This window comes from Coregonus clupeaformis, chromosome 21 (genome assembly GCF_020615455.1).
Source record: "Coregonus clupeaformis isolate EN_2021a chromosome 21, ASM2061545v1, whole genome shotgun sequence".
NCBI classification, from domain to species: Eukaryota; Metazoa; Chordata; class Actinopteri; order Salmoniformes; family Salmonidae; genus Coregonus; species Coregonus clupeaformis.
The window spans coordinates 45890067-45917566 of NC_059212.1; the positions used below are offsets into that span (position 1 = coordinate 45890067).

General features: G+C 48.2%; 1 protein-coding gene across 1 annotated transcript in view; it reads right to left on the reverse strand.

Moving 5' to 3' along the window:
* The window catches only part of LOC121534514 (piezo-type mechanosensitive ion channel component 2), a gene marked incomplete at its 5' end in the record, with an annotated part of 210421 nt that overhangs the window by 103582 nt on the left and 79339 nt on the right, over positions 1-27500 (reverse strand). The window contains 6 exon segments of the mRNA XM_045206050.1: positions 233-437; positions 2064-2264; positions 6193-6315; positions 7007-7183; positions 7438-7598; positions 10495-10826. Of these exon segments, the coding sequence (XP_045061985.1) occupies positions 233-437; positions 2064-2264; positions 6193-6315; positions 7007-7183; positions 7438-7598; positions 10495-10826 (1199 nt within the window).

The window sequence follows — 27500 nt, forward strand, 5'->3', positions numbered from 1 at the left end:
AATGTTCCAACATCTAGTGGAAAGCCTTCCCAGAAGAGTGGAGGCTGTTATAGCAGCAAAGGGGGGGACCAACTCCAATGAGATGTTCGACTAGAATGTAGTGTACATACACACACCCCACACACACACCCCAGTCATCCATCCATCCATCCACTCATCTGTCTATCCAGTCATCCATCCATCCATCCAATGAGATGTTCGACTAGAATGTAGTGTACATACACACACCTACCTTTGCAAGCTGCAGGAGGTATCCCGATACACAGGAAGTACTGCCAGGTTAGCATACAGGCCAGGAAACAACAGTATTTAGGCCAGATCTCAGCTATAGCTTTCCTCCTCCGTCTATACATCACGGCTATCAGAGAGAAGGCATGCAGCATAGCATAGAAGTCCATACGCTGGCCAATCACATTCACCGCCAGTAGGAAGCACGTCTAGAACAGGGAGATAAAGAGGGAGAGAGAGAGAGAGAGAGAGAGGGGGAGGGAGAGAGAGAGAGAGAGAGAGAGAGAGGGAGAGAGAGAGGGAGAGGGGGAGGGAGAGAGAGAGAGAGGATGACGGAGAGAGGGAGAGAGAGACAACAACAACAACAACACAATTAGAGAATTTAGAAAACAAAAAGAGAATTACTTGACACATTGGAAAGAACAAACAAAAAAACAGAGCAAACTAGAATGCTATTTGGCCCTAAACAGAGAGTACACAGTGGCAGATACCTGACCACTGTGACTGACCCAAAATTAAGGAAATATTTGACTATGTACAGACTCAGTGAGCATAGCCTTGCTATTGAGAAAGGCCGCCGTAGGCAGACCTGGCTCTCAAGAGAAGACAGGCTATGTGCACACTGCCCACAAAATGAGGTGGAAACTGAGCTGCACTTCCTAACTTCCTGCCAAATGTATGACCATATTAGAGACACATATTTCCGTCAGATTACAGCGATCCACAAATAATTCGAAAACAAACCCAATTTTGATAAACTCCCTTATCTACTGGGTGAAAAACCACAGTGGGCCATCACAGCTGCAAGATTTGTGACCTGTTGCCACAAGAAAAGGGCAACCAGTGAAGAACAAACACCATTGTAAATACAACCCATATTTATGTTTATTTACTTTCCCATTTGTACTTTAACTCTTTGCACATTGTTATAACACTGTATATAGACATAATATGACATTTGAAATGTCTTTATTCTTTTGAAACTTCTGAGTGTAATGTTTACTGTTAATATTGATTGTTTATTTCACTTTTGTTTACTATCTACTTCACCTGCTTTGGCAATGTTAACAAACGTTTCCCATGCCAATAAAGCCCTTAAATTGATATTGAATTGAATTGAATTGAGAGAGAGAGAGGATAACGGAGAGAGGGAGCGAGAGAGAGAGAGAGAGAGAGAGAGAGAGAGACAGGATGACGGAGAGAGGGAGAGAGAGAGAGAGAGAGAGAGAGAGAGAGAGAGAGAGAGAGAGAGAGAGAGAGAGAGAGAGAGTAACGGAGAGAGGGAGCGAGAGAGAGAGAGAGAGAGAGAGAGAGAGAGAGAGAGAGAGAGAGAGAGAGAGACAGGATGACGGAGAGAGAGAGAGAGAGAGAGAGAGAGAGAGAGAGAGGATGACGGAGGGAGAGAGAGAGAGAGAGAGAGGGAGAGAAGTTTAGCGATTGTGACATGATATTCATGCTATTCTCAAATACATAAGCAGCTTTTTGCTATTATCACAAATGGTCTAGACAGTTCCAAGAGGAATCAGGCAAGGTTTCCCACTGTCTCTGCTACGTTTGTAGAGACTCTGGTAACAGCTATCATGTGATCTCTATGAATATAATGGTTTCCACCTCCCTCCAGCCCAAGTGATCTCTATGAATATAATGGTTTCCACCTCCCTCCAGCCCAAGTGATCTCTATGAATATAATGGTTTCCACCTACCTCCAGCCCAAGTGATCTCTATGAATATAATGGTTTCCACCTACCTCCAGCCCAAGTGATCTCTCTGAATATAATGGTTTCCACCTACCTCCAGCCCAAGTGATCTCTCTGAATATAATGGTTTCTAAGTACCTCCAGCCCGAACTTGTAGAAGAAGTAGTTGATGAAGTACTTGGCACAGTTGACGATGCCGTTGTCGAGGTGTTGCCGCGTGATGTCATGGAAGATGATGCGAGCGGCGGGCGCGGTGAGCTTGTTCCTCAGCCGGTAGTACTGCTGGTGACGGTAGACGGTCACCTGAAACGCCAGCATGGCCAACATCAGGAGGTTGTTCTGGAGGAGGAGCCGAGGAAGAGATGGTGAAGCAATTACAGAACAGAGCAGATCTTTGTTGCACATTTCAAATAAATTGTTTGTTATTTTTGCTGTCACAGTACTGCCTCAGTTGATAGAGGTAGATGTTTAGTATAGCCCTGACTCAGAGACTGGTCCTTCTAGCCCTGACTCAGAGACTGGTCCTTCTAGCCCTGACTCAGAGACTGGTCCTTCTAGCCCTGACTCAGAGACTGGTCCTTCTAGCCCTGACACACAGGCTGGTCCTTCTAGCCCTGACTCAGAGACTGGTCCTTCTAGCCCTGACTCAGAGACTGGTCCTTCTAGCCCTGACTCAGAGACTGGTCCTTCTAGCCCTGACTCAGAGACTGGTCCTTCTAGCCCTGACTCAGAGACTGGTCCTTCTAGCCCTGACTCAGAGACTGGTCCTTCTAGCCCTGACTCAGAGACTGGTCCTTCTAGCCCTGACTCAGAGACTGGTCCTTCTAGCCCTGACTCAGAGACTGGTCCTTCTAGCCCTGACTCAGAGACTGGTCCTTCTAGCCCTGACTCAGAGACTGGTCCTTCTAGCCCTGACTCAGAGACTGGTCCTTCTAGCCCTGACTCAGAGACTGGTCCTTCTAGCCCTGACACACAGGCTGGTCCTTCTAGCCCTGACACACAGGCTGGTCCTTCTAGCCCTGACTCAGAGACTGGTCCTTCTAGCCCTGACTCAGAGACTGGTCCTTCTAGCCCTGACTCAGAGACTGGTCCTTCTAGCCCTGACTCAGAGACTGGTCCTTCTAGCCCTGACTCAGAGACTGGTCCTTCTAGCCCTGACACACAGGCTGGTCCTTCTAGCCCTGACTCAGAGACTGGTCCTTCTAGCCCTGACTCAGAGACTGGTCCTTCTAGCCCTGACTCAGAGACTGGTCCTTCTAGCCCTGACTCAGAGACTGGTCCTTCTAGCCCTGACTCAGAGACTGGTCCTTCTAGCCCTGACTCAGAGACTGGTCCTTCTAGTCCTGACTCACAGGCTGGTCCTTCTAGCCCTGACTCAGAGGCTGGTCCTTCTTGTCCTGACTCACAGGCTGGTCCTTCTAGCCCTGACTCAGAGACTGGTCCTTCTAGCCCTGACACACAGGCTGGTCCTTCTAGCCCTGACTCAGAGACTGGTCCTTCTAGCCCTGACTCAGAGGCTGGTCCTTCTAGCCCTGACTCAGAGACTGATCCTTCTAGCCCTGACTCACAGGCTGGTCCTTCTAGCCCTGACTCAGAGACTGGTCCTTCTAGCCCTGACTCAGTGGCTGGTCCTTCTAGCCCTGACTCAGAGGCTGGTCCTTCTAGCCCTGACTCAGAGGCTGGTCCTTCTAGCCCTGACTCAGAGGCTGGTCCTTCTAGCCCTGACTCAGAGACTGGTCCTTCTAGCCCTGACTCAGAGACTGGTCCTTCTAGCCCTGACTCAGAGGCTGGTCCTTCTAGCCCTGACTCACAGGCTGGTCCTTCTAGCCCTGACTCAGAGACTGGTCCTTCTAGCCCTGACTCAGAGACTGGTCCTTCTAGCCCTGACTCAGAGACTGGTCCTTCTAGTCCTGACTCACAGGCTGGTCCTTCTAGCCCTGACTCAGAGGCTGGTCCTTCTAGCCCTGACTCACAGGCTGGTCTTTCTAGTCCTGACTCACAGGCTGGTCTTTCTAGTCCTGACTCAGAGACTGGTCCTTCTAGCCCTGACTCAGAGACTGGTCCTTCTAGCCCTGACTCAGAGACTGGTCCTTCTAGCCCTGACTCAGAGACTGGTCCTTCTAGCCCTGACTCACAGGCTGGTCCTTCTAGCCCTGACTCAGAGACTGGTCCTTCTAGCCCTGACTCAGAGGCTGGTCCTTCTAGCCCTGATTCACAGGCTGGTCCTTCTAGCCCTGACTCACAGGCTGGTCCTTCTATCCCTGACTCACAGGCTGGTCCTTCTAGCCCTGACTCAGAGGCTGGTCCTTCTAGCCCTGATTCACAGGCTGGTCCTTCCAGACAGATAATCAAAGGTTAGTCTCTCCCAATGTCCTGGGTTCCGAGATTTATCAATGGCAGATTAAGAAAAAACTCAATGTATGAGTTTATCTTGTTTGATAACTATTTCCTTTGTTTGCATGTCCCATTCTGATGCTATACTATATGAATATCTTGTTTGATAAATAGACATTTGATTGTTCGTCCCATTTTGATGCTATACTACTATATATATATATATATACAGTGGGGAAAAAAAGTATTTAGTCAGCCACCAATTGTGCATGTTCTCCCACTTATAAAGATGAGAGAGGCCTGTAATTTTCATCATAGGTACACGTCAACTATGACAGACAAAATGAGAGAAAAAAATCCAGAAAATCACATTGTAGGATTTTTAATGAATTTATTGGCATATGATGGTGGAAAATAAGTATTTGGTCAATAACAAAAGTTTCTCAATACTTTGTTATATACCCTTTGTTGGCAATGACACAGGTCAAACGTTTTCTGTAAGTTTTCACAAGGTTTTCACACACTGTTGCTGGTATTTTGGCCCATTCCTCCATGCAGATCTCCTCTAGAGCAGTGATGTTTTGGGGCTGTCGCTGGGCAACACAGACTTTCAACTCCCTCCAAAGATTTTCTATGGGGTTGAGATCTGGAGACTGGCTAGGCCACTCCAGGACCTTGAAATGCTTCTTACGAAGCCACTCCTTTGTTGCCCGGGCGGTGTGTTTGGGATCATTGTCATGCTGAATGACCCAGCCACGTTTCATCTTCAATGCCCTTGCTGATGGAAGGAGGGTTTCACTCAAAATCTCACGATACATGGCCCCATTAATTATTTCCTTTACACGGATCAGTCGTCCTGGTCCCTTTGCAGAAAAACAGCCCCAAAGCATGATGTTTCCAACCCCATGCTTCACAGTAGGTATGGTGTTCTTTGGATGCAACTCAGCATTCTTTGTCCTCCAAACATGACGAGTTGAGTTTTTACCAAGAAGTTATATTTTGGTTTCATCTGACCATATGACATTCTCCCAATCCTCTTCTGGATCATCCAAATGCACTTCAGACGGGCCTGGAAATGTACTGGCTTAAGCAGGGGGACACGTCTCGCACTGCAGGATTTGAGTCCCTGGCGGCGTAGTGTGTTACTGATGGTAGGCTTTGTTACTTTGGTCCCAGCTCTCTGCAGGTCATTCACTAGGTCCCCCCGTGTGGTTCTGGGATTTTTGCTCACCGTTCTTGTGATCATTTTGACCCCACGGGGTGAGATCTTGCGTGGAGCCCCAGATCGAGGGAGATTATCAGTGGTCTTGTATGTCTTCCATTTCCTAATAATTGCTCCCACAGTTGATTTCTTCAAACCAAGCTGCTTACCTATTGCAGATTCAGTCTTCCCAGCCTGGTGCAGGTCTACAATTTTGTTTTTGGTGTCCTTTGACAGCTCTTTGGTCTTGGCCATTGTGGAGTTTGGAGTGTGACTGTTTGAGGTTGTGGACAGGTGTCTTTTATACTGATAACAAGTTCAAACAGGTGCCATTAATACAGGTAACGAGTGGAGGACAGAGGAGCCTCTTAAAGAAGAAGTTACAGGTCTGTGAGAGCCAGAAATCTTGCTTGTTTGTAGGTGACCAAATACTTATTTTCCACCATAATTTGCAAATAAATTCATTAAAAATCCTACAATGGGATTTTCTGGAATTTTTTCCTCAATTTGTCTGTCATAGTTGACGTGTACCTATGATGAAAATTACAGGCCTCTCTCATCTTTTTAAGTGGGAGAACTTGCACAATTGGTGGCTGACTAAATACTTTTTTTCCCCACTGTATATATATATATATATATATATATATATATATATATATATATATATATATATATATATATATATATATGTCTGGTTTTATAAGTAAACGTGATCGGTTAGTGTCTCCTCACCCTGAGGTTCTCCAGCATAGGGTTGAACTTCTTGAGTCCGACCCAGTTGGACGGGTCTACTGGCTCCTTGTACAGCAGAGAGTCTTTCATCTCTTCTCTCTGTTTCTCTGTGTAATTCATCGGCTGGGGAGGAACAGGAGTCAGTCAGTCAAACCATATTACATTTACATTCATTTAGCAGACGCTCTTATCCATTGCGACTTACAGGAGCAAATTAGGGTTAAGTGCCTTGCTCAAGGGCACGTCGACAGATTTTTCACCTAGTCGGCTCGGGGATTAGAACCAGCGACCTTTCGGTTACTGGCACAACGCTCTTAACCACTAAGCTACCTGACGCCCCATTCACACGTCCCTAGCCTTTTGTAAGTACCCTTTCGAGGAAGAAGAGGAGTCTGTCCAAAACATAAAATGATCATAGTTCAAGTTACATCTTGTTATCTATCGCCATACGTTTGAATAAGTATGTTCAAATATCTTCGGCCGAGGCTTCAGCTCGGAATTGAGAAACACAAATAAAAAATATATCAACCAGACAACCATTCCATCAACCAGCCAACCATTCCATCAACCAAACAACCAACCAGCCAACCAGCCAACCAGCCAACCATTCCATCAACCAGCCAGCCAACCATTCCATCAACCAGCCAACCATTCCATCAACCAAACAACCAACCAGCCAACCATTCCATCAACGAACCAACCATTCCATCAACCAGCCAACCATTCCATCAACCAGCCAGCCAACCATTCCATCAACCAGCCAACCATTCCATCAACCAGCCAACCATTCCATCAACCAGCCAACCCTACTCACCATGGAGCAGTTCTTAGAGTAAGAGGCAGGGTCTATAAATTCCAGCTGGTACAACATCTTACAGACGATGACAACACAGGTCCAGACAGTACAGATACTGGAGGCCCGGGGTCTGAACTGACTGAAGGGCAGAGCGAAGGCCCAGCACGCCACGAACACGTAGTTGAACAACGTCACCTGGAGAGGACAAACCGTTACATTCAGTGTCTGTATCACTAATAGCTTTATTAAAAGATCACTACAAAAAACACAAACTCCAAGAGTGGACAATGATTCTTATTACGAACAACTGAAACAGAGGTGGTTTGGGTGATGAGTAGCTAGTCTCATAAGTCACACAATTGTTAGTGTAATGCCTAGGCGTTAGCTCAGCAGCCTTAACACAGTTATGTGGCAACCAGGGCAGCTGGGCTCAAAACCCCAGCCCTTACCTCCTTAACGGAGACCATTATGATGTATGAAGAGACGATCTTGATGATGTGTATCTCCAGGAGCCACCAGATGAAGAGCTGCAGCTTGTGGAAGTATTCCAGGAACTTGAGGAACAGCACAGTCAGACGGTCCATCACCAGGTGCCACTTATTCTTTAGATCTGACAGGAACAGGACGAGACAGGAAGCAGTCAGTCAGTCAGCCAGTCAGTCAGCCATTAGTCAGCCAGTCAGTCAATCAGTCAGCTAGTAGTCAGCCAGTCAATCAGCCAGTCAATCAGTCAGCCAGTCGGTCAATCAGTCAGCCATTAGTCAGCCAGTCAATCAGCCAGTCAATCAGTCAGCCAGTCGGTCAATCAGTCAGCCATTAGTCAGCCAGTCAATCAGTCAGTCAATCAGTCAGCTAGTAGTCAGCCAGTCAATCAGTCAGTCAGTCAGTCAGTCAGTCTGCCAATCAGTCAGTCAATCAGTCAGTCAGTCAGCCAGCCAGTAGTCAGCAAGTCAATCAGTCAGTCAGTCAGTCAGTCTGCCAATCAGTCAGTCAGTCAGTCAGTCAGTCAGTCAGACAGTAGTCAGTCAATCAGTCAGACAGTAGTCAGTCAATCAGTCAGCCAGTTAGCCAATCAGTCAGTCAATCAGTGAGCCAGCTAGCCAATCAGTCAGTCAATCAGTGAGCCAGTTAGCCAATCAGTCAGTCAATCAGTGAGCCAGTCAGCCAGTCAGTCAATCAGTCTAGTCTACCTGCTGCCCTGCTAATCTACCTGCCGCCCTGCTAGTCTACCTGCTGCCCCGCTAATCTACCTGCCGCCCCGCTAGTCTACCTGCTGCCCTGCTAGTCTACCTGCCGCCCTGCTAGTCTACCTGCTGCCCCGCTAATCTACCTGCCGCCCCGCTAGTCTACCTGCTGCCCTGCTAGTCTACCTGCCGCCCTGCTAGTCTACCTGCTGCCCCGCTAGTCTACCTGCTGCCCCGCTAGTCTACCTGCCCCTGCTAGTCTACCTGCTGCCCCGCTAGTCTACCTGCCGCCCCGCTAGTCTACCTGCCGCCCCGCTAGTCTACCTGCTGCCCCGCTAGTCTACCTGCCCCTGCTAGTCTACCTGCTGCCCCGCTAATCTACCTGCTGCCCTGCTAGTCTACCTGCCGCCCCGCTAGTCTACCTGCTGCCCCGCTAGTCTACCTGCCGCCCCGCTAGTCTACCTGCTGCCCCGCTAGTCTACCTGCCCCTGCTAGTCTACCTGCTGCCCCGCTAATCTACCTGCCGCCCTGCTAGTCTACCTGCTGCCCCGCTAATCTACCTGCCGCCCCGCTAGTCTACCTGCTGCCCTGCTAGTCTACCTGCCGCCCTGCTAGTCTACCTGCTGCCCCGCTAATCTACCTGCCGCCCCGCTAGTCTACCTGCTGCCCTGCTAGTCTACCTGCCGCCCTGCTAGTCTACCTGCTGCCCCGCTAGTCTACCTGCTGCCCCGCTAGTCTACCTGCCCCTGCTAGTCTACCTGCTGCCCCGCTAGTCTACCTGCCGCCCCGCTAGTCTACCTGCCGCCCGCTAGTCTACCTGCTGCCCCGCTAGTCTACCTGCTGCCCCGCTAGTCTACCTGCCCCTGCTAGTCTACCTGCTGCCCCGCTAGTCTACCTGCCGCCCCGCTAGTCTACCTGCTGCCCCTGCTAGTCTACCTGCCGCCCCGCTAGTCTACCTGCTGCCCCGCTAGTCTACCTGCCGCCCCGCTAGTCTACCTGCCGCCCTGCTAGTCTACCTGCCGCCCCGCTAGTCTACCTGCTGCCCCGCTAATCTACCTGCCGCCCCGCTAGTCTACCTGCTGCCCCGCTAGTCTACCTGCCGCCCCTGCTAGTCTACCTGCTGCCCCGCTAGTCTACCTGCCGCCCGCTAGTCTACCTGCCCCTGCTAGTCTACCTGCTGCCCCGCTAGTCTACCTGCTGCCCCGCTAGTCTACCTGCCGCCCTGCTAGTCTACCTGCTGCCCCGCTAATCTACCTGCCGCCCCGCTAGTCTACCTCCTGCCCCGCTAGTCTACCTGCTGCCCCGCTAATCTACCTGCCGCCCTGCTAGTCTACCTGCCGCCCCGCTAGTCTACCTGCTGCCCCGCTAGTCTACCTGCCCCTGCTAGTCTACCTGCTGCCCCGCTAATCTACCTGCCGCCCTGCTAGTCTACCTGCCGCCCCGCTAGTCTACCTGCTGCCCCGCTAGTCTACCTGCTGCCCCGCTAGTCTACCTGCTGCCCCGCTAGTCTACCTGCCCCTGCTAGTCTACCTGCCGCCCTGCTAGTCTACCTGCTGCCCCGCTAGTCTACCTGCCGCCCTGCTAGTCTACCTGCTGCCCCGCTAGTCTACCTGCTGCCCCGCTAGTTACCTGCCCCGCTAGTCTACCTGCTGCCCTGCTAGTCTACCTGCCGCCCCGCTAGTCTACCTGCTGCCCCGCTAGTCTACCTGCCCCTGCTAGTCTACCTGCTGCCCCGCTAGTCTACCTGCCCCTGCTAGTCTACCTGCTGCCCCGCTAATCTACCTGCCGCCCCGCTAGTCTACCTGCCCCTGCTAGTCTACCTGCTGCCCCGCTAGTCTACCTGCCCCTGCTAATCTACCTGCCGCCCCGCTAGTCTACCTGCTGCCCCGCTAGTCTACCTGCTGCCCCGCTAGTCTACCTGCTGCCCCGCTAGTCTACCTGCTGCCCCGCTAGTCTACCTGCTGCCCCGCTAGTCTACCTGCTGCCCCGCTAGTCTACCTGCCCCCGCTAGTCTACCTGCCCCTGCTAGTCTACCTGCTGCCCCGCTAGTCTACCTGCTGCCCCCGCTAGTCTACCTGCTGCCCCGCTAGTCTACCTGCTGCCCCGCTAGTCTACCTGCTGCCCCGCTAGTCTACCTGCTGCCCCGCTAGTCTACCTGCCGCCCTGCTAGTCTACCTGCCGCCCTGCTAGTCTACCTGCCGCCCTGCTAGTCTACCTGCTGCCCTGCTAGTCTACCTGCTGCCCCGCTAGTCTACCTGCTGCCCCGCTAGTCTACCTGCTGCCCCGCTAGTCTACCTGCCGCCCTGACGGTGTTCTGTGTACCTGAGGTAGTGTTTTCTGTGGAGGGCTCTGGCTCAGTTCCCACACTGCAGTGGCCACTCTCCCCTGGCCCTGCACTGGACTCAAACGACTGATGCGACTCAAAAGACTTTCCGAACGACTGACGGGACTCAAATGACTTGTTGAAGGACTGATGCAGGTCTATAGACTGACGGAGTCCTCCTTTCTGCTTCCTCCCTCCATCCTTCTCCTCCATCACCACCACCAGGGTTCCCTCCTTCTTCTCTTTCTTGTCCTCCGCTCGTATCACTCCTTCTCCAGAAGAGATGCTGAGCATGGTGATGTCAGCCAGGCTTCCATCCTGGTGTACCAGTCTGGGGAGGGAGATAGTGTTTAGATTCATGATAGACATAGACACACACACACCTACACAAACCCACACAAACTCACACACACACACAAACGCACACACACACTAGGGTTGTGCGATATCGACCTTCATCCTATCGTGATTATGTACCCATAAAACATAGTGATACAGTATACGTCCTTATTGCCCCCCCCCACACACACATTTAAATAAACGCTAAAACGACAGTTGGGCTATAGCGCGAAATCGAATGCAACTGGACAAATCATGACGAAAGATAATGTTGTTGAAAGCTTGGCAGATGTTAAGTGGTTATGTTAATGTTAAGCGCAGGCAATGGCACATCTTCTCTAATATTCCTTTCTGGTGGAGCAGGTCTGTGTGTGTGTGTGTGTGTGTGTGTGTGTGTGTGTGTGTGTGTGTGTGTGTGTGTGTGACTGTCTGATGAGGAACGGTCTGTCTTACCGTAGTGAGCTAGGTTATAGGCCTACATCATGATGGAGCAGTGACTGTCTGATGAGGAACGGTCTGTCTTACCGTAGTGAGCTAGGTTATAGGCCTACATCATGATGGAGCAGTGACTGTCTGATGAGGAACGGTCTGTCTTACCGTAGTGAGCTAGGTTATAGGCCTACATCATGATGGAGCAGTGACTGTCTGATGAGGAACGGTCTGTCTTACCGTGAGTGAGCTAGGTTATAGGCCTACATCATGATGGAGCAGTGACTGTCTGATGAGGAACGGTCTGTCTTACCGTAGTGAGCTAGGTTATAGGCCTACATCATGATGGAGCAGTGACTGTCTGATGAGGAACGGTCTGTCTTACCGTAGTGAGCTAGGTTATAGGCCTACATCATGATGGAGCAGTGACTGTCTGATGAGGAACGGTCTGTCTTACCGTAGTGAGCTAGGTTATAGGCCTACATCATGATGGAGCAGTGACTGTCTGATGAGGAACGGTCTGTCTTACCGTAGTGAGCTAGGTTATAGGCCTACATCATGATGGAGCAGTGACTGTCTGATGAGGAACGGTCTGTCTTACCGTAGTGAGCTAGGTTATAGGCCTACATCATGATGGAGCAGTGACTGTCTGATGAGGAACGGTCTGTCTTACCGTAGTGAGCTAGGTTATAGGCCTACATCATGGGCTGGACAGTAGCAGTCTACAGTCTTCACAACTAGATAATAATCTTTATTTGCCTCATAAAATAATAGTAAATAAATCACATTGTTTGTTATATCTCTCATAAAGCTGTGATTGAGAATAGCCTATGCTTAGGCTATAGACTTTCATTCTTGTTCTTTTTGAAAGCGGCAACTTAAGAACAACGCCTTCTTAGGCTAGAAAATTTGGGAAACAAGCTACTGTTGATCACTATAACTTTTTTTCGACCTCACATGGAGGGGTTATATGATAGGCCAGTAGGAGGATAGGTTATTGGCCAATTGGTTTTCGACCTCACATGGAGGGGTTATATGATAGGCCAGTAGGAGGATAGGTTATTGGCCAATTGGTTTTCGACCTCACATGGAGGGGTTATATGATAGGCCAGTAGGAGGATAGGTTATTGGCCAATTGGTTTTCGACCTCACATGGAGGGGTTATATGATAGGCCAGTAGGAGGATAGGTTATTGGCCAATTGGTTTTCGACCTCACATGGAGGGGTTATATGATAGGCCAGTAGGAGGATAGGTTATTGGCCATTTTGGTTTTCGACCTCACATGGAGGGGTTATATGATAGGCCAGTAGGAGGATAGGTTATTGGCCAATTGGTTTTCGACCTCACATGGAGGGGTTATATGATAGGCCAGTAGGAGGATAGGTTATTGGCCAATTGGTTTTCGACCTCACATGGAGGGGTTATATGATAGGCCAGTAGGAGGATAGGTTATTGGCCAATTGGTTTTCGACCTCACATGGAGGGGTTATATGATAGGCCAGTAGGAGGATAGGTTATTGGCCAATTGGTTTTCGACCTCACATGGAGGGGTTATATGATAGGCCAGTAGGAGGATAGGTTATTGGCCAATTGGTTTTCGACCTCACATGGAGGGGTTATATGATAGGCCAGTAGGAGGATAGGTTATTGGCCAATTGGTTTTCGACCTCACATGGAGGGGTTATATGATAGGCCAGTAGGAGGATAGGTTATTGGCCAATTGGTTTTCGACCTCACATGGAGGGGTTATATGATAGGCCAGTAGGAGGATAGGTTATTGGCCAATTGGTTTTCGACCTCACATGGAGGGGTTATATGATAGGCCAGTAGGAGGATAGGTTATTGGCCAATTGGTTTTCGACCTCACATGGAGGGGTTATATGATAGGCCAGTAGGAGGATAGGTTATTGGCCAATTGGTTTTCGACCTCACATGGAGGGGTTATATGATAGGCCAGTAGGAGGATAGGTTATTGGCCAATTGGTTTTCGACCTCACATGGAGGGGTTATATGATAGGCCAGTAGGAGGATAGGTTATTGGCCAATTGGTTTTCGACCTCACATGGAGGGGTTATATGATAGGCCAGTAGGAGGATAGGTTATTGGCCAATTGGTTTTCGACCTCACATGGAGGGGTTATATGATAGGCCAGTAGGAGGATAGGTTATTGGCCAATTGGTTTTCGACCTCACATGGAGGGGTGTTCCCGGCCCGCATGGATCATTTATTTCTTAATAAGGTTAAACTTCATTAAACTTGTCATTTGATTTTTCTACAGGCTATTGACATGGTTTGTCCTACAGGCTATTGACATGGTTTGTCCTACAGGCTATTGACATGGTTTGTCCTACAGGCTATTGACATGGTTTGTCCTACAGGCTATTGACATGGTTTGTCCTACAGGCTATTGACATGGTTTGTCCTACAGGCTATTGACATGGTTTGTCCTATAGGCTATTGACATGGTTTGTCCTACAGGCTATTGACATGGTTTGTCCTACAGGCTATTGATATGGTTTGTCCTACAGGCTATTGATATGGTTTGTCCTACAGGCTATTGACATGGTTTGTCCTACAGGCTATTGATATGGTTTGTCCTACAGGCTATTGATATGGTTTGTCCTACAGGCTATTGACATGGTTTGTCCTACAGGCTATTGACATGGTTTGTCCTACAGGCTATTGATATGGTTTGTCCTACAGGCTATTGATATGGTTTGTCCTACAGGCTATTGACATGGTTTGTCCTACAGGCTATTGACATGGTTTGTCCTACAGGCTATTGACATGGTTTGTCCTACAGGCTATTGACATGGTTTGTCCTACAGGCTATTGACATGGTTTGTCCTACAGGCTATTGACATGGTTTGTCCTACAGGCTATTGACATGGTTTGTCCTACAGGCTATTGACATGGTTTGTCCTACAGGCTATTGACATGGTTTGTCCTACAGGCTATTGACATGGTTTGTCCTACAGGCTATTGACATGGTTTGTCCTACAGGCTATTGACATGGTTTGTCACCTCGCTAGCTTACGTTTTTAAGCTATCCAAACATCTTTTTGAGATGGAACTCCGTTACATTCATTGTTTGATCGGGATAAAGCCATGCATAAAACTATGAAAGTGTAGCCTATAGACCAAAGTCATATTCATAGCCTATAGAACGGAGAGAGAGAAGGGAATATAGGATATGTTTTAGACACAAGACAGTTAAAGGAAAACTCCACCCAAAAACTATATTTTGCTCTTTGTTTCATTAGTCCATTGTTGACATAGTCCTAAAATGTTTTGCTTGTCAGCAATCAAGTTTTCAAGATATGTAACTTTCAAAATACAGTAATCATCCCTGTATGATGCATTTAGCATCATATGATGCTGCGCAAAATGCATCATAAGGGGAAGATTTCTGTATTTTGAAAATTACATTTCTTGAAAACAAGGGAAAGGTGGTGATATATATATAAAAAAGTTTAGGCTATAGTCTAAATGAATAGGTTTAGGCTATAGTCTAAATGAATAGGTTTAGGTTTTAGTCTAAATGAATAGGGTTAGGCCTGTCCTGCTGTGTCCTGTCCTGCTGTGTGCTGTCCTGCTGTGTACTGTCCTACTGTGTACTGTCTTGCTGTGTCCTGTCCTGCTGTGTACTGTCTTGCTGTGTACTGTCCTGCTGTGTCCTGTCCTGCTGTGTCCTGTCCTGCTGTGTACTGTCCTGCTGTGTACTGTCCTGCTGTGTACTGTCCTGCTGTGTCCTGTCCTGCTGTGTGCTGTCCTGCTGTGTACTGTCCTACTGTGTACTGTCCTGCTGTGTACTGTCCTGCTGTGTACTGTCCTGCTGTGTCCTGTCCTGCTGTGTCCTGTCCTGCTGTGTACTGTCCTGCTGTGTGCTGTCCTGCTGTGTACTGTCCTGCTGTGTACTGTCCTGCTGTGTACTGTCCTGATGTGTGCTGTCCTACTGTGTACTGTCCTGCTGTGTACTGTCCTTCTGTCCTGCTGTGTACTGTCCTGCTGTGTACTGTCCTACTGTGTACTGTCCTGATGTGTCCTGTCTTGCTGTGTCCTGTCCTGCTGTGTACTGTCCTGCTGTGTACTGTCCTTCTGTCCTGCTGTGTACTGTCCTGCTGTGTACTGTCCTACTGTGTACTGTCCTGATGTGTCCTGTCTTGCTGTGTCCTGTCCTGCTGTGTACTGTCCTGCTGTGTACTGTCCTGCTGTGTACTGTCCTTCTGTCCTGCTGTGTACTGTCCTGCTGTGTACTGTCCTGCTGTGTACTGTCCTGCTGTCCTGCTGTGTACTGTCCTGCTGTGTGCTGTCCTGCTGTGTACTGTCCTTCTGTGTACTGTCCTGCTGTCCTGCTGTGTACTGTCCTGCTGTGTGCTGTCCTGCTGTGTCCTGTCTTGCTGTGTCCTGTCCTGCTTTGTACTGTCCTTCTGTGTGCTGTCCTGCTGTGTGCTGTCCTTCTGTGTGCTGTCCTGCTGTGTACTGTCCTGCTGTCCTGCTGTGTACTGTCCTGCTGTGTACTGTCCTGCTGTGTACTGTCCTTCTGTGTACTGTCCTGCTGTCCTGCTGTGTACTGTCCTGCTGTGTGCTGTCCTGCTGTGTACTGTCCTGCTGTGTACTGTCCTGCTGTCCTGCTGTGTACTGTCCTGCTGTGTACTGTCCTTCTGTGTACTGTCCTGCTGTGTACCGTCCTGCTGTGTACTGTCCTACTGTGTACTGTCCTTGTGTCCTGCTGTGTACTGTCCTGCTGTCCTGCTGTGTACTGTCCTTCTGTCCTGATGTGTACTGTCCTGCTGTGTACTGTCCTACTGTCCTGCTGTGTACTGTCCTGCTGTGTACTGTCCTGCTGTGTGCTGTCCTGCCGTCCTGCTGTGTACTGTCCTGCTGTGTGCTGTCCTGCCGTCCTGCTGTGTACTGTCCTTCTGTCCTGCTGTGTACTGTCCTTCTGTCCTGCTGTGTACTGTCCTTCTGTCCTGCTGTGTGCTGTCCTGCTGTGTACTGTCCTTCTGTGTGCTGTCCTGCTGTGTGCTGTCCTGCCGTCCTGCTGTGTGCTGTCCTACTGTGTACTGTCCTGCTGTGTACTGTCCTGCTGTGTACTGTCCTTCTGTGTGCTGTCCTGCTGTGTATTGTCCTGCTGTGTACTGTCCTGCTGTCCTGCTGTGTACTGTCCTTCTGTGTGCTGTCCTGCTGTGTATTGTCCTGCTGTGTGCTGTCCTGCTGTGTACTGTCCTGCTGTGTACTGTCCTGCTGTCCTGCTGTGTACTGTCCTTCTGTGTGCTGTCCTGCTGTGTATTGTCCTGCTGTGTACTGTCCTGCTGTGTACTGTCATTCTGTCCTGCTGTGTACTGTCCTGCTGTGTACTGTCCTTCTGTCCTGCTGTGTGCTGTCCTGCTGTCCTGCTGTGTACTGTGAGACTCAGATCTTTACTGCTGTGTACTGTGAGACTCAGATCTTTACTGCTGTGTACTGTGAGACTCAGTTCTTTACTGCTCGGCACCAGTCAAGTTCAAATAGGGTTAGGGTTAGGGTTAGGGTTAGGGTTAGTGTGCTGTCCTGCTGTGTATTGTCCTGCTGTGTACTGTCCTGCTGTGTACTGTCCTTCTGTCCTGCTGTGTACTGTCCTGCTGTGTACTGTCCTTCTGTCCTGCTGTGTGCTGTCCTGCTGTCCTGCTGTGTACTGTGAGACTCAGATCTTTACTGCTGTGTACTGTGAGACTCAGATCTTTACTGCTGTGTACTGTGAGACTCAGTTCTTTACTGCTCGGCACCAGTCAAGTTCAAATAGGGTAAACCATCATCTGTCACATCACGATGTCGTTACCATCGACGATAGCTGTCAATCAATGCTATCGTAATATCGCCCAACCCTAACACACACAAACACACACACACACACACACACAAACACAACACACACACTTCTTTCCCAAAGGGCCCTCATATCAAGCCGTGGGTGTCCACTAACAGCAGAATGGGATTAAACAGCATCATGTTTAATATAAAGCAATAAGCACATTCCTCTGACTGTCATTCTTCAAAATAAAAGTCCTCCGATTCTCAGGAGTCATTGTCTCTCAATACAGATCAATGGTAATAGGAGAACAGGGAGGGAGGCATGGACAACTGGGCTGCACATGAAATGGCACCCTATTCCCTATATAGTGCACTACCCTATGCAGTTCCAGGTCAAAAGTAGTGCACTTTATAGGGAATAGGGTGCAATTTGGGATGCAGCCCCTAAACTTTATATCTCCCTAGGTCTCAGGCAATGGGAGATGGCTATATGGGTCAGAGGTTACAGGTTGAGATTATAGGTTGAAGGTCAGAGGTCAGGGTTGGCTTGAAGGAAATGGCTGCAAGGCGAGGCATTTAATTTAATGTCTTGTTGGGTTTAGACTTACTTGCTCTGTGGAGAGGAAATGTTTTGCTTGATGCTGCTCAGATAACATGTTACAGAGAGAGAGAGGTCAACAACAAGAGAGAGTGAACAACACGGGAGAGAGACACAGAGAGAGAGAGAGAGAGAAGGAGAGAGAGAGAGAGAGAGATCAACACAGAGAGAGAAAGAGAGAGAGCGAGACAAAGAGAGAGAGAGAGAGAGAGAGAGACAGTCAGAGAGAGAGAGAAAGAGAGATCAACACAGAGAGAGAATGATTAACACAGAGAGAGAGAGAGAGAGAGAGAGAGAGAGAGAGAGAGAGAGAGAGATACTTCAATGAAGACAGCTTCTCCATCCTGGAGGGGGAAATCAATCATTTCCAGGCCCAGGGACTTGCACTAGTCTGTGGTGACCTAAATGCCAGAACTGGACAAGAACCTGACACCCTCAGCACACAGGGGGACAAACACCTACCTGGAGGTGACAGCATTCCCTCCCCCATATGCCCCCCTAGGCACAACTACGACAACATAACCAACAAAAACGGGTCACAACTCCTGCATGAGGCATCAAAGCCAAAGGAACTGAATAATATTAAGAAATGCTATAGATGGAAGGAAAGTAGTGTGGAAACCTACCAAAAAACAATTAGGCAACAACAAATTCAATCCCTTTTAGACAACTTCCTGGACAAAATGTTTCACTGTAATAGTGAAGGTGTAAACTTGGCAGTAGAAAACCTAAACAGTATATTTGACCTCTCAGCTTATAAATTTTTTAAGCAGACAACCTAAGAAAATTAACAACAATGACAAATGGTTTGATGAAGAATGTAAAAACCTAGGAAAGAAATGGAGAAACCTATCCAACCAAAAACATAGAGACCCAGAAAACCTGAGCCTATGCCTTCACTATGGTCAATCAGTTAAACAATACAGAAATACACTACGAAAAAAAGAAGGAACCGCATGTCAGAAATCAGCTCAATGTAATTGAAGAAGCCATTGAATCTAACCACTTCTGGGGAAATTGGAACACACAAAACAAACAAAGCAAAAAACTAAACAAAACAAACAACACGAAGAGTTATCTATCATTCATCTATCATAAAATTGGGGGGATTCCTGTTTTGCATATTATTTTGCCATGAATACGTGTCACATGTCAGTTTGCAAACAATGTCAAAAAATAAAAAATAATAATTGAGTTTATAAAGCCACATATAAACTTGGTCTCTTTTTTGCTTTCTTGAGTAAGGCAGCTCCAAAATGCAGGTGTTTCAGCCTAGCTCAGTGCTTTCTGTGGTGGTGGGGTAGCCAGCGGAAAATACGGAGCGTAGGGGCTGGTAATAGTTGCGCCGTGTTCTGTTCTGTTCTGTTCTGTCACTCATGGGGACACTACGTCACCCCCAAATTTAAGGGTAGAGCTCGAAAATTCAAGCCCCTTCCTTGGGTGTTTCCATAGAGTGACATTAGAAGTGCCCATCCATAAAATGTAAATGTAAATGTAAGGTTCAAGGTCATTGGCCACAGATAAAATGACGTCAAATCACGTTATATCTACAGCAGCTTTGATTGGACTGATCATGTCAAGTTTGGGTTTAAGGGTCTCTTTTCCAAGCTTAAAAGGATAAACATTCAACATTGGCCATTCTGTCAATCCAGCATGACTTCTGCCGCGCTCAAAACAACTGGAAACTCAGAACTGGGAAATCTGATTTCAGTGAGTTCAACATAACTGGGAATTCTGAAAAAAACTAACTCCGACTGGGAAAATACGTTTTGAACGGTCATCCAACTCGGAATTGCAAGTCGGGAACTCGGGCCTCTTTCTAGAGCTCCGACCTGAAGATCACTGACGTCATCATGATTCAACTTTTTTTTCCGAGTTCCCAGTTGTCTTGAAAGCATCATAAATCCATAATTTGCCCACGAAGGACCGCCGCGCCACCGTCCTGTTCAAGAAAGCACAGCACAACAAGGTGAGTCCAAAAATTTATTGTATGCTGCTGCATAAATTATGTAATATGCAAGGGAGATATGTATACTTTAGCTAAGAAAGTAATACTAAGTGTATGTTGTGTAGTAAGCTGTTAGTAGCCCATGTGCCTCACCCTAATAATTTGGTCCCTTTCCCCCTCATAATTTAGCCTACTGTTCTGACTTGGTGGTGCACATGTAGCCTATAACCTGTTTTAGAGAAATGTAATCATCGAATATTGTAAGAGCTTTCATTGTCTGCTTATATGCCCCCTTTATTTATCGTACGATTCTGACTTGGTGTACAGGGAGAATACTGTAAGAACGGCCCGTGTTCTGAATTCTGTCGCTGTACATTTCAAAAGTGCTGAACAAATAGTTATATTGACTACGTCCGTCCTGGCTCGCTCATTAATGTATTTTTTAATAGTGGATTTAATGGTGCTCCGTGGGATGTTCAAAGTGTCAGATATTTGTTTATAACCCAACCCTAATCTGTACTTCTCCACAACTTTGTCCCTGACCTGTTTGGAGAGCTCCTTGATCTTCATGGTGCCGCTTGCTTGGTGGTGCCCCTTGCTTAGTGGTGTTGCAGACTCTGGGGCCTTTCAGAACAGGTGTATATATACTGAGATCATGTGACATCATGTGACACTTAAATTGCACACAGGTGGACTTTATTTAACTAATTATGTGACTTCTGAAGGTAATTGTTTGCACCAGATCTTATTAAGGGGCTTCATAGAAAAGGGGGTGAATACATATGCACGCACCACTTTTCCGTTATTTATTTTTTAGAATTTTTTGACACCAGTTATTTTTTTCATTTCACTTCACCAATTTGGACTATTTTGTGTATGTCCATTACATGAAATCCAAATAAAAATAAATTTAAATTACAGGTTGTGATTAAACAAAATAGGAAAAACGCCAAGGGGGGTGAATACTTTTGCAAGGCACTGTATCTAAGGAAGTGTCGAGGTTTTGCTCGCCTGAGGTAGAGTATCTTATGATAAGCTGTAGACCACACTATTTACCAAGAGGGTTTTCATCTATATTCTTCGTAGCTGTCTATTTACCACCACAAACCGATGGTGGCACTAAGACCGCACTCAATGAACTGTATACGGCAAAAAGCAAACAGGAAAACGCTCATCCAGAGGCGGCGCTCCTAGTGGCCGGGGACTTTAATGCAGGGAAACTTAAATCCGTTTTACCTAATTTCTACCAGCATGTTAAATGTGCAACCAGAGGGAAAAAAACTCACAGAGACGCGTACAAAGCTCTCCCTCACCCTCCATTTGGCAAAATGAGGAGTACACCACATCAGTCACTGGCTTCATCAATAAGTGCATCGATGACGTTGTCCCCACAGTGACTGTACGTACATACCCCAACCAGAAGCCATGGATTCCAGGCAACATCCGCACTGAGCTAAAGGGTAGAGCTGCCACTTTCAAGGAGCGGGAAGCTTATAAGAAATCCCACTATGCCCTCCGACGAACTATCAAACAGGCAAAGCGTCAATACAGGACTAAGACTGAATCGTACTACACCGGCTCCGACGCTCATCGGATGTGGCAGGGCTTGAAAACTGTTACAGACTACAAAGGGAAGCACAGCCGCGAGCTGCCCAGTGACACGAGCCTACCAGACAAGCTAAATTTGCATACCGCCCCAACAGATCCACAGATGATGCAATCTCTATTGCGCTCCACACTGCCCTTTCACACCTGGACAAAAGGAACACCTATGTGAGAATGCTATTCATTGACTACAGCTCAGCGTTCAACAACATAGTGCCGTCAAAACTCATCACTAAGCTAAGGACCCTGGGACTAAACACCTCCCTCTGCAACTGGATCCTGGACTTCCTGACGGGCCGCCCCCAGGTGGTAAGGGTAGGTAACTGTCACGATCGTCTACCAATGAGGACCAAGGCGCAGCGTTGAATGCGAACATTTTATTAAATGAATGAACACACGAACAAAAACAACAAAACGAAAACGTGACGTCCCTGGTTACAAACACGAACCAACACGGAACAAGAAACCACCAACACAAAGTGAAAAGACAGACAGTTAAATATGGCTCCCAATCAGAGACAACCAGCTGACACTCGTTGCCTCTGATTGGGAGTCACTCAGGCCAACAAAGAAATACAAACATAGAATTACACACCCTGGCTCAACATAACAGTGTCCCCAGAGCCAGGGCGTGACAGTACCCCCCTAAAGGCGCGGACTCGACCGCGCCAACTCACTCCACAGGGGAGGGACCGGGTGGGCACTCCGTTGGCAGCGGATCCGGCTCGGGCCTGATCCCCACTCCCTCTCCAACCCCCCAAAGTACCCCTGGTCCGGTCTGGCCCCGCTGGCCGGAGCTGGACTGCACACTGATGGAGCCGGATTGCTCTAGCTCCGGCGTAACGCATCTGACCGGTGCCGGACCAGGCACCAGTGGAACAGGCACGGACGTGCCGGACCCGGCAACGCACACCACTGGCTTGGTGTGGGGAACAGGCGCGGCCGTGCTGGACTGCGACGCACACCACTGGCTTGGTGTGGGGAGCAGGAGCCGGGCCGGACAGGGCTGACGAAATGCACCACAGACTTGGTGCGGGGAGCAGGAATGGGCCGGACTGGGCTGGCGACGCGCACCACTGACTTGGTGCGGGGAGCAGGAACGGGCGAGGCAGGGCTGACTAAAGCGCACCACAGACTTGGTGCGGGGAGCAGGAATGGGCCGGACTGGGCTGGCGACGCGCACCACTGACTTGGTGCGGGGAGCAGGAACGGGCCGAGCCGGGCTGACGAAACGCACCACAGACTTGGTGCGGGGAGCAGGAATGGGCCGGACTGGGCTGGCGACGCGCACCACTGACTTGGGGCGGGGAGCAGGAGCGGGCCGGACCGGGCTGACGAAGCGCACCACTGACTTGGGGCGGGGAGCAGGAACGGGCCGGGCCGAGCTGGCGATGCGCACCGTAGACTTGGTGCGAGTGGCAGGAACAGGCCGGACCGTACTGGGAACACACACCACTGGCCCTACGTGGGGATCAGGAACAGGCCGGACCGGACTGGCAACACACGCCAGTACCTCTCGCCGTGCCTCTACATCTTCCACCCCCTCTTCGACCAGTGGCCCCCGTAACCTGGCGGCCTCCTCTGCCAATCCGCTGGGCCGCTCTGCCGCGGTCTCCTGCTGGCCCGTCGTCTACGGCGTTAGCCCCCCCCTAAAAATTTTCTGGCCGTCTCCCCTACCCGTGGACCAGGTCTCCATGTCCCTCGCCAGCCTTTCGCCCTTCTGCCATAATGTCAAGCCCTTCTCTTCCTCACTCGGCTTGACCCAGTCTACTACACCTGTTGTATTCGGCGCATGTGACAAATACAATTTTATTTTATTTTATTTATAGTGCAATTAATGTATTGTTTAGTGTTGTGTAGGTGCTTTGCCCCACCAAGATTTACATGCTAAAATCGCCACTGAGGACCACAAGTACAAATTCCATCTAGACGCCGTTGCCCTAGAGCACACAGAAAATGATACATACCTCGGCCTAAACATCAGCACCACAGGTAACTTCCAGAAAGCGGTGAACGATCTGATATACAAGGCAAGAAGGGCCTTCTATGCCATCAAAAGGAACATAAAATTCGACATACCAATTCGGATCTGGCTAAAAATACTTGAATCAGTTACAGAACCCATTGCCCTTTATGGTTGTGAGGTCAAGAATTCACAAAATGGGACAAACACCAAATTGAGACTCTGCATACAGAATTCTGCAAAAATATCCTCAGAGTCCAACGTAAAACACCAAATAATGCATGCATAGCAGAATTAGGCCGATACCCGCTAATGATCAAAATCCAGAAAAGAGACGTTAAATTCTACAACCACCTAAAAGGAAGCGATTCCCAAACCTTCCATAACAAAGCCATCACCTACAGAGAGATGAACCTAGAGCGTCCCCTAAGTAAGCTGGTCCTGGGGCTCTGTTCACAAACACAAACAGACCCCCAGGACAGCAACACAATTAGACCCAACCAAATCATGAGAAAACAAAAAGATAATTACTTGACACATTGGAAAGAATTAACAAAAAAACAGAGCAAACTAGAATGATATTTGGCCCTAAACAGAAAGTACACAGTGGCAGAATACCTGACCACTGTGACTGACCCAAAATTAAGGAAAGCTTTGACTATGTACAGACTCAGTGAGCATAGCCTTGCTATTGAGAAAGGCCGCCGTAGAAAGACCTGGCTCTCAAGAGAAGACAGGCTATGTGCGCACTGCCCACAAAATGAGGTGGAAACTGAGCTGCACTTCCTAACCTCCTGACAAATGTATGACCATATTAGAGACACATATTTCCCTCAGATTACACAGATCCACAAAGAATTTGGAAATAACTACAATTTTGATAAACTCCCTTATCTACTGGGTGAAAAACCACAGTGTGCCATCACAGCATTTGTGACCTGTTGCCACAAGAAAAGGGCAACCAGTGAAGAACAAACACCATTGTAAATACAACCCATATTTATGTTGATTTATTTTCCCTTTTGTACTTTAACTATTTGCACATTGTTATAACACTGTTTATAGACATAATATGACATTTGAAATGTCTTTATTCTTTTGGAACTTCTGAGTGTAATGTTTACTGTTAATATTTATTGTTTATTTCACTTGCTTTGGCAATGTAAACATACAGTGGGGAGAACAAGTATTTGATACACTGCCGATTTTGCAGGTTTTCCTACTTACAAAGCATGTAGAGGTCTGTAATTTGTATCATAGGTACACTTCAACTGTGAGACACGGAATCTAAAAAATCACATTGTATGATTTTTAAGTAATTATTTTGCATTTTATTGCATGACATAAGTATTTGATCACCTACCAACCAGTAAGAATTCCAGCTCTCACAGACCTGTTAGTTTTTCTTTAAGAAGCCCTCCTGGTCCTCACTCATTACCTGTATTAACTGCACCTGTTTGAACTCGTTACCTGTATAAAAGACACCTGTCCACACACTCAATTAAACAGACTCCAACCTCTCCACAATGGCCAAGACCAGAGAGCTGTGTAAGGACATCAGGGATAAAATTGTAGACCTGTACAAGGCTGGGATGGGCTACAGGACAATAGGCAAGCCGCTTGGTGAGAAGGCAACAACTGTTGGTGCAATTATTAGAAAATTTAAGAAGTTCAAGATGACGGTCAATCACCCTCGGTCTGGGGCTCCATGCAAGATCTCACCTCGTGGGGCATCAATGATCATGAGGAAGGTGAGGGATCGGCCCAGAACTACACGGCAGGACCTGGTCAATGACCTGAAGAGAGCTGGGACCACAGTCTCAAAGAAAACCATTAGTAACACACTACGCCGTCATGGATTAAAATCCTGCAGCGCACGCAAGGTCCCCCTGCTCAAGCCAGCGCATGTCCAGGCCCGTCTGAAGTTTGCCAATGACCATCTGGATGATCCAGAGGAGGAATGGGAGAAGGTCATGTGGTCTGATGAGACAAAAATAGAGCTTTTTGGTCTAAACTCCACTCGCCATGTTTGGAGGAGGAAGAAGGATGAGTACAACCCCAAGAACACCATCCCAACCGTGAAGCATAGAGGTGGAAACATCATTCTTTGGGGATGCTTTTCTGCAAAGGGGACAGGATGACTGCACCGTATTGAGGGGAGGATGGATGGGGCCATGTATCGTGAGATCTTGGCCAACAACCTCCTTCCCTCAGTAAGAGCATTGAAGATGGGTCATGGATGTGTCTTCCAGCATGACAAAGACCCGAAACACACAGCCAGGACAACTAAGGAGTGGCTCCGTAAGAAGCATCTCAAGGTCCTGGAGTGGCCTAGCCAGTCTCCAGACCTGAACCCAATAGAAAATCTTTGGAGGGAGCTGAAAGTCTGTATTGCCCAGCGACAGCCCCGAAACCTGAAGGATCTGGAGAAGGTCTGTATGGAGGAGAGGGCCAAAATCCCTGCTGCAGTGTGTGCAAACCTGGTCAAGACCTACAGGAAACGTATGATCTCTGTAATTGCAAACAAAGGTTTCTGTACCAAATATAAAGTTCTGCTTTTCTGATGTATCAAATACTTATGTCATGCAATAAAATGCAAATTCATTACTTAAAAATCATACAATGTGATTTTCTGGATTTTTGTTTTAGATTCAGTCTCTCACAGTTGAAGTGTACCTATGATAAAGATTACAGACCTCTACATGCTTTATAAGTAGGAAAACCTGCAAAATCGTCAGTGTTCTCCCCACTGTATGTTTCCCATGCCAATAAAGCCCTTTGAATTTACTTGAATAGAGAGAGAGAGAGAGAGAGAGAGAAATAGCTCAACAAATAGAGATAGTGAGAGATCAACATAGAGAGAGAGAGAGAGAGAGCGAGAGAGAGAGAGAGAGAGAGGGAGAGAGAGAGAGAGAGAGAGAGACAGAGAGAGAGAGAGAGAGAGAGAGAGAGAGAGAGAGAGAGAGAGAGGGAGAGAGAGGGAGAGAGAACGATTAACACAGGAGAGAGGGAGATCAACACAGAGAGAGAACGATTAACACAGGAGAGAGGGAGATCAACACAGAGAGAGAACGATTAACACAGGAGAGAGGGAGATCAACACAGAGAGAGAACGATTAACACAGGAGAGAGGGAGATCAACACAGAGAGAGAACGATTAACACAGGAGAGAGAGAGATCAACACAGAGAGAGAACGATTAACACAGGAGAGAGAGAGATCAACACAGAGAGAGAACGATTAACACAGGAGAGAGAGAGATCAACACAGAGAGAGAACGATTAACACAGGAGAGAGGGAGATCAACACAGAGAGAGAGAGAGATCGACACAGGAGAGAGGGAGATCAACACAGAGAGAGAACGATTAACACAGGAGAGAGGGAGATCAACACAGAGAGAGAGAGAGATCGAAACAGGAGAGAGAGAGAGATCAACACAGAGAGAGAGGGAGATCGACACAGGAGAAAGAGGGAGATCAACACAGAGAGAGAGGGAGATCGACAACAAGAGTAGATTGACAGACACAGGTTAGCGAGCAATAGGTTGGTGCTAAGTTGCTACCACAGGCTGCAGAGGAACTGGGGAAAGAGTGGAGGGGATTGGTTCTGAAGTCAGGACATGCTTGAAAGAAGAGACAGTATTGTAATGAAGATAAACTGGCTGAGAAGTTAGCTATAGAGAGAAGAGGGGCTGTGGGTATCAGGGAGAAGTGTCCACAAATCAAATTGGTCATCCAAGAGACAGAAAGAGGCAGAAACCAAAATATTGAATGAAGAACAGAAAAGTTTCACATACGTTTCTAACGTGACCTGTCAAAGCAAACCACCATACAGTCATCAAACATTGGTTTACCATCATTAAACCAAACTGACAGAACTGTAGGAGCAAACCATTTCTGTAGGAGCAAACCATTTCAAAAGGGAAGTTAGGTACCAGAGCAGGGAAAGACAGGCGTGTTCAGATGCTAGGAGGACCGGAGGACCGGAGGACCGGAGGACCGGAGGACCGGAGGTGGAGAGGAGATGGAGAGGTGGAGAGATGAAGCGAGGAGATGTAGAGGAGATGGAGAGATGGATGAGAGAGCAGAGATGGAGAGAGGAGGTGGAGAGGAGATGGAGAGGTGGAGAGGAGATGGAGAGGTGGATGAGAGAGGAGAAGGTGCGAGGAGGAGGAGAGGTGGATGAGAGAGGAGAGATGGAGAGAGGAGGTGGAGAGGTGGATGAGAGAGGAGAGATAGAGAGAGGAGAGATGGAGGGAGGAGATGGAGAGGTGGAGAGGAGGTGGGGGGAGGAGAAGTGTTGACAAAGGAGAAGATGGGTGAAGAAGAGG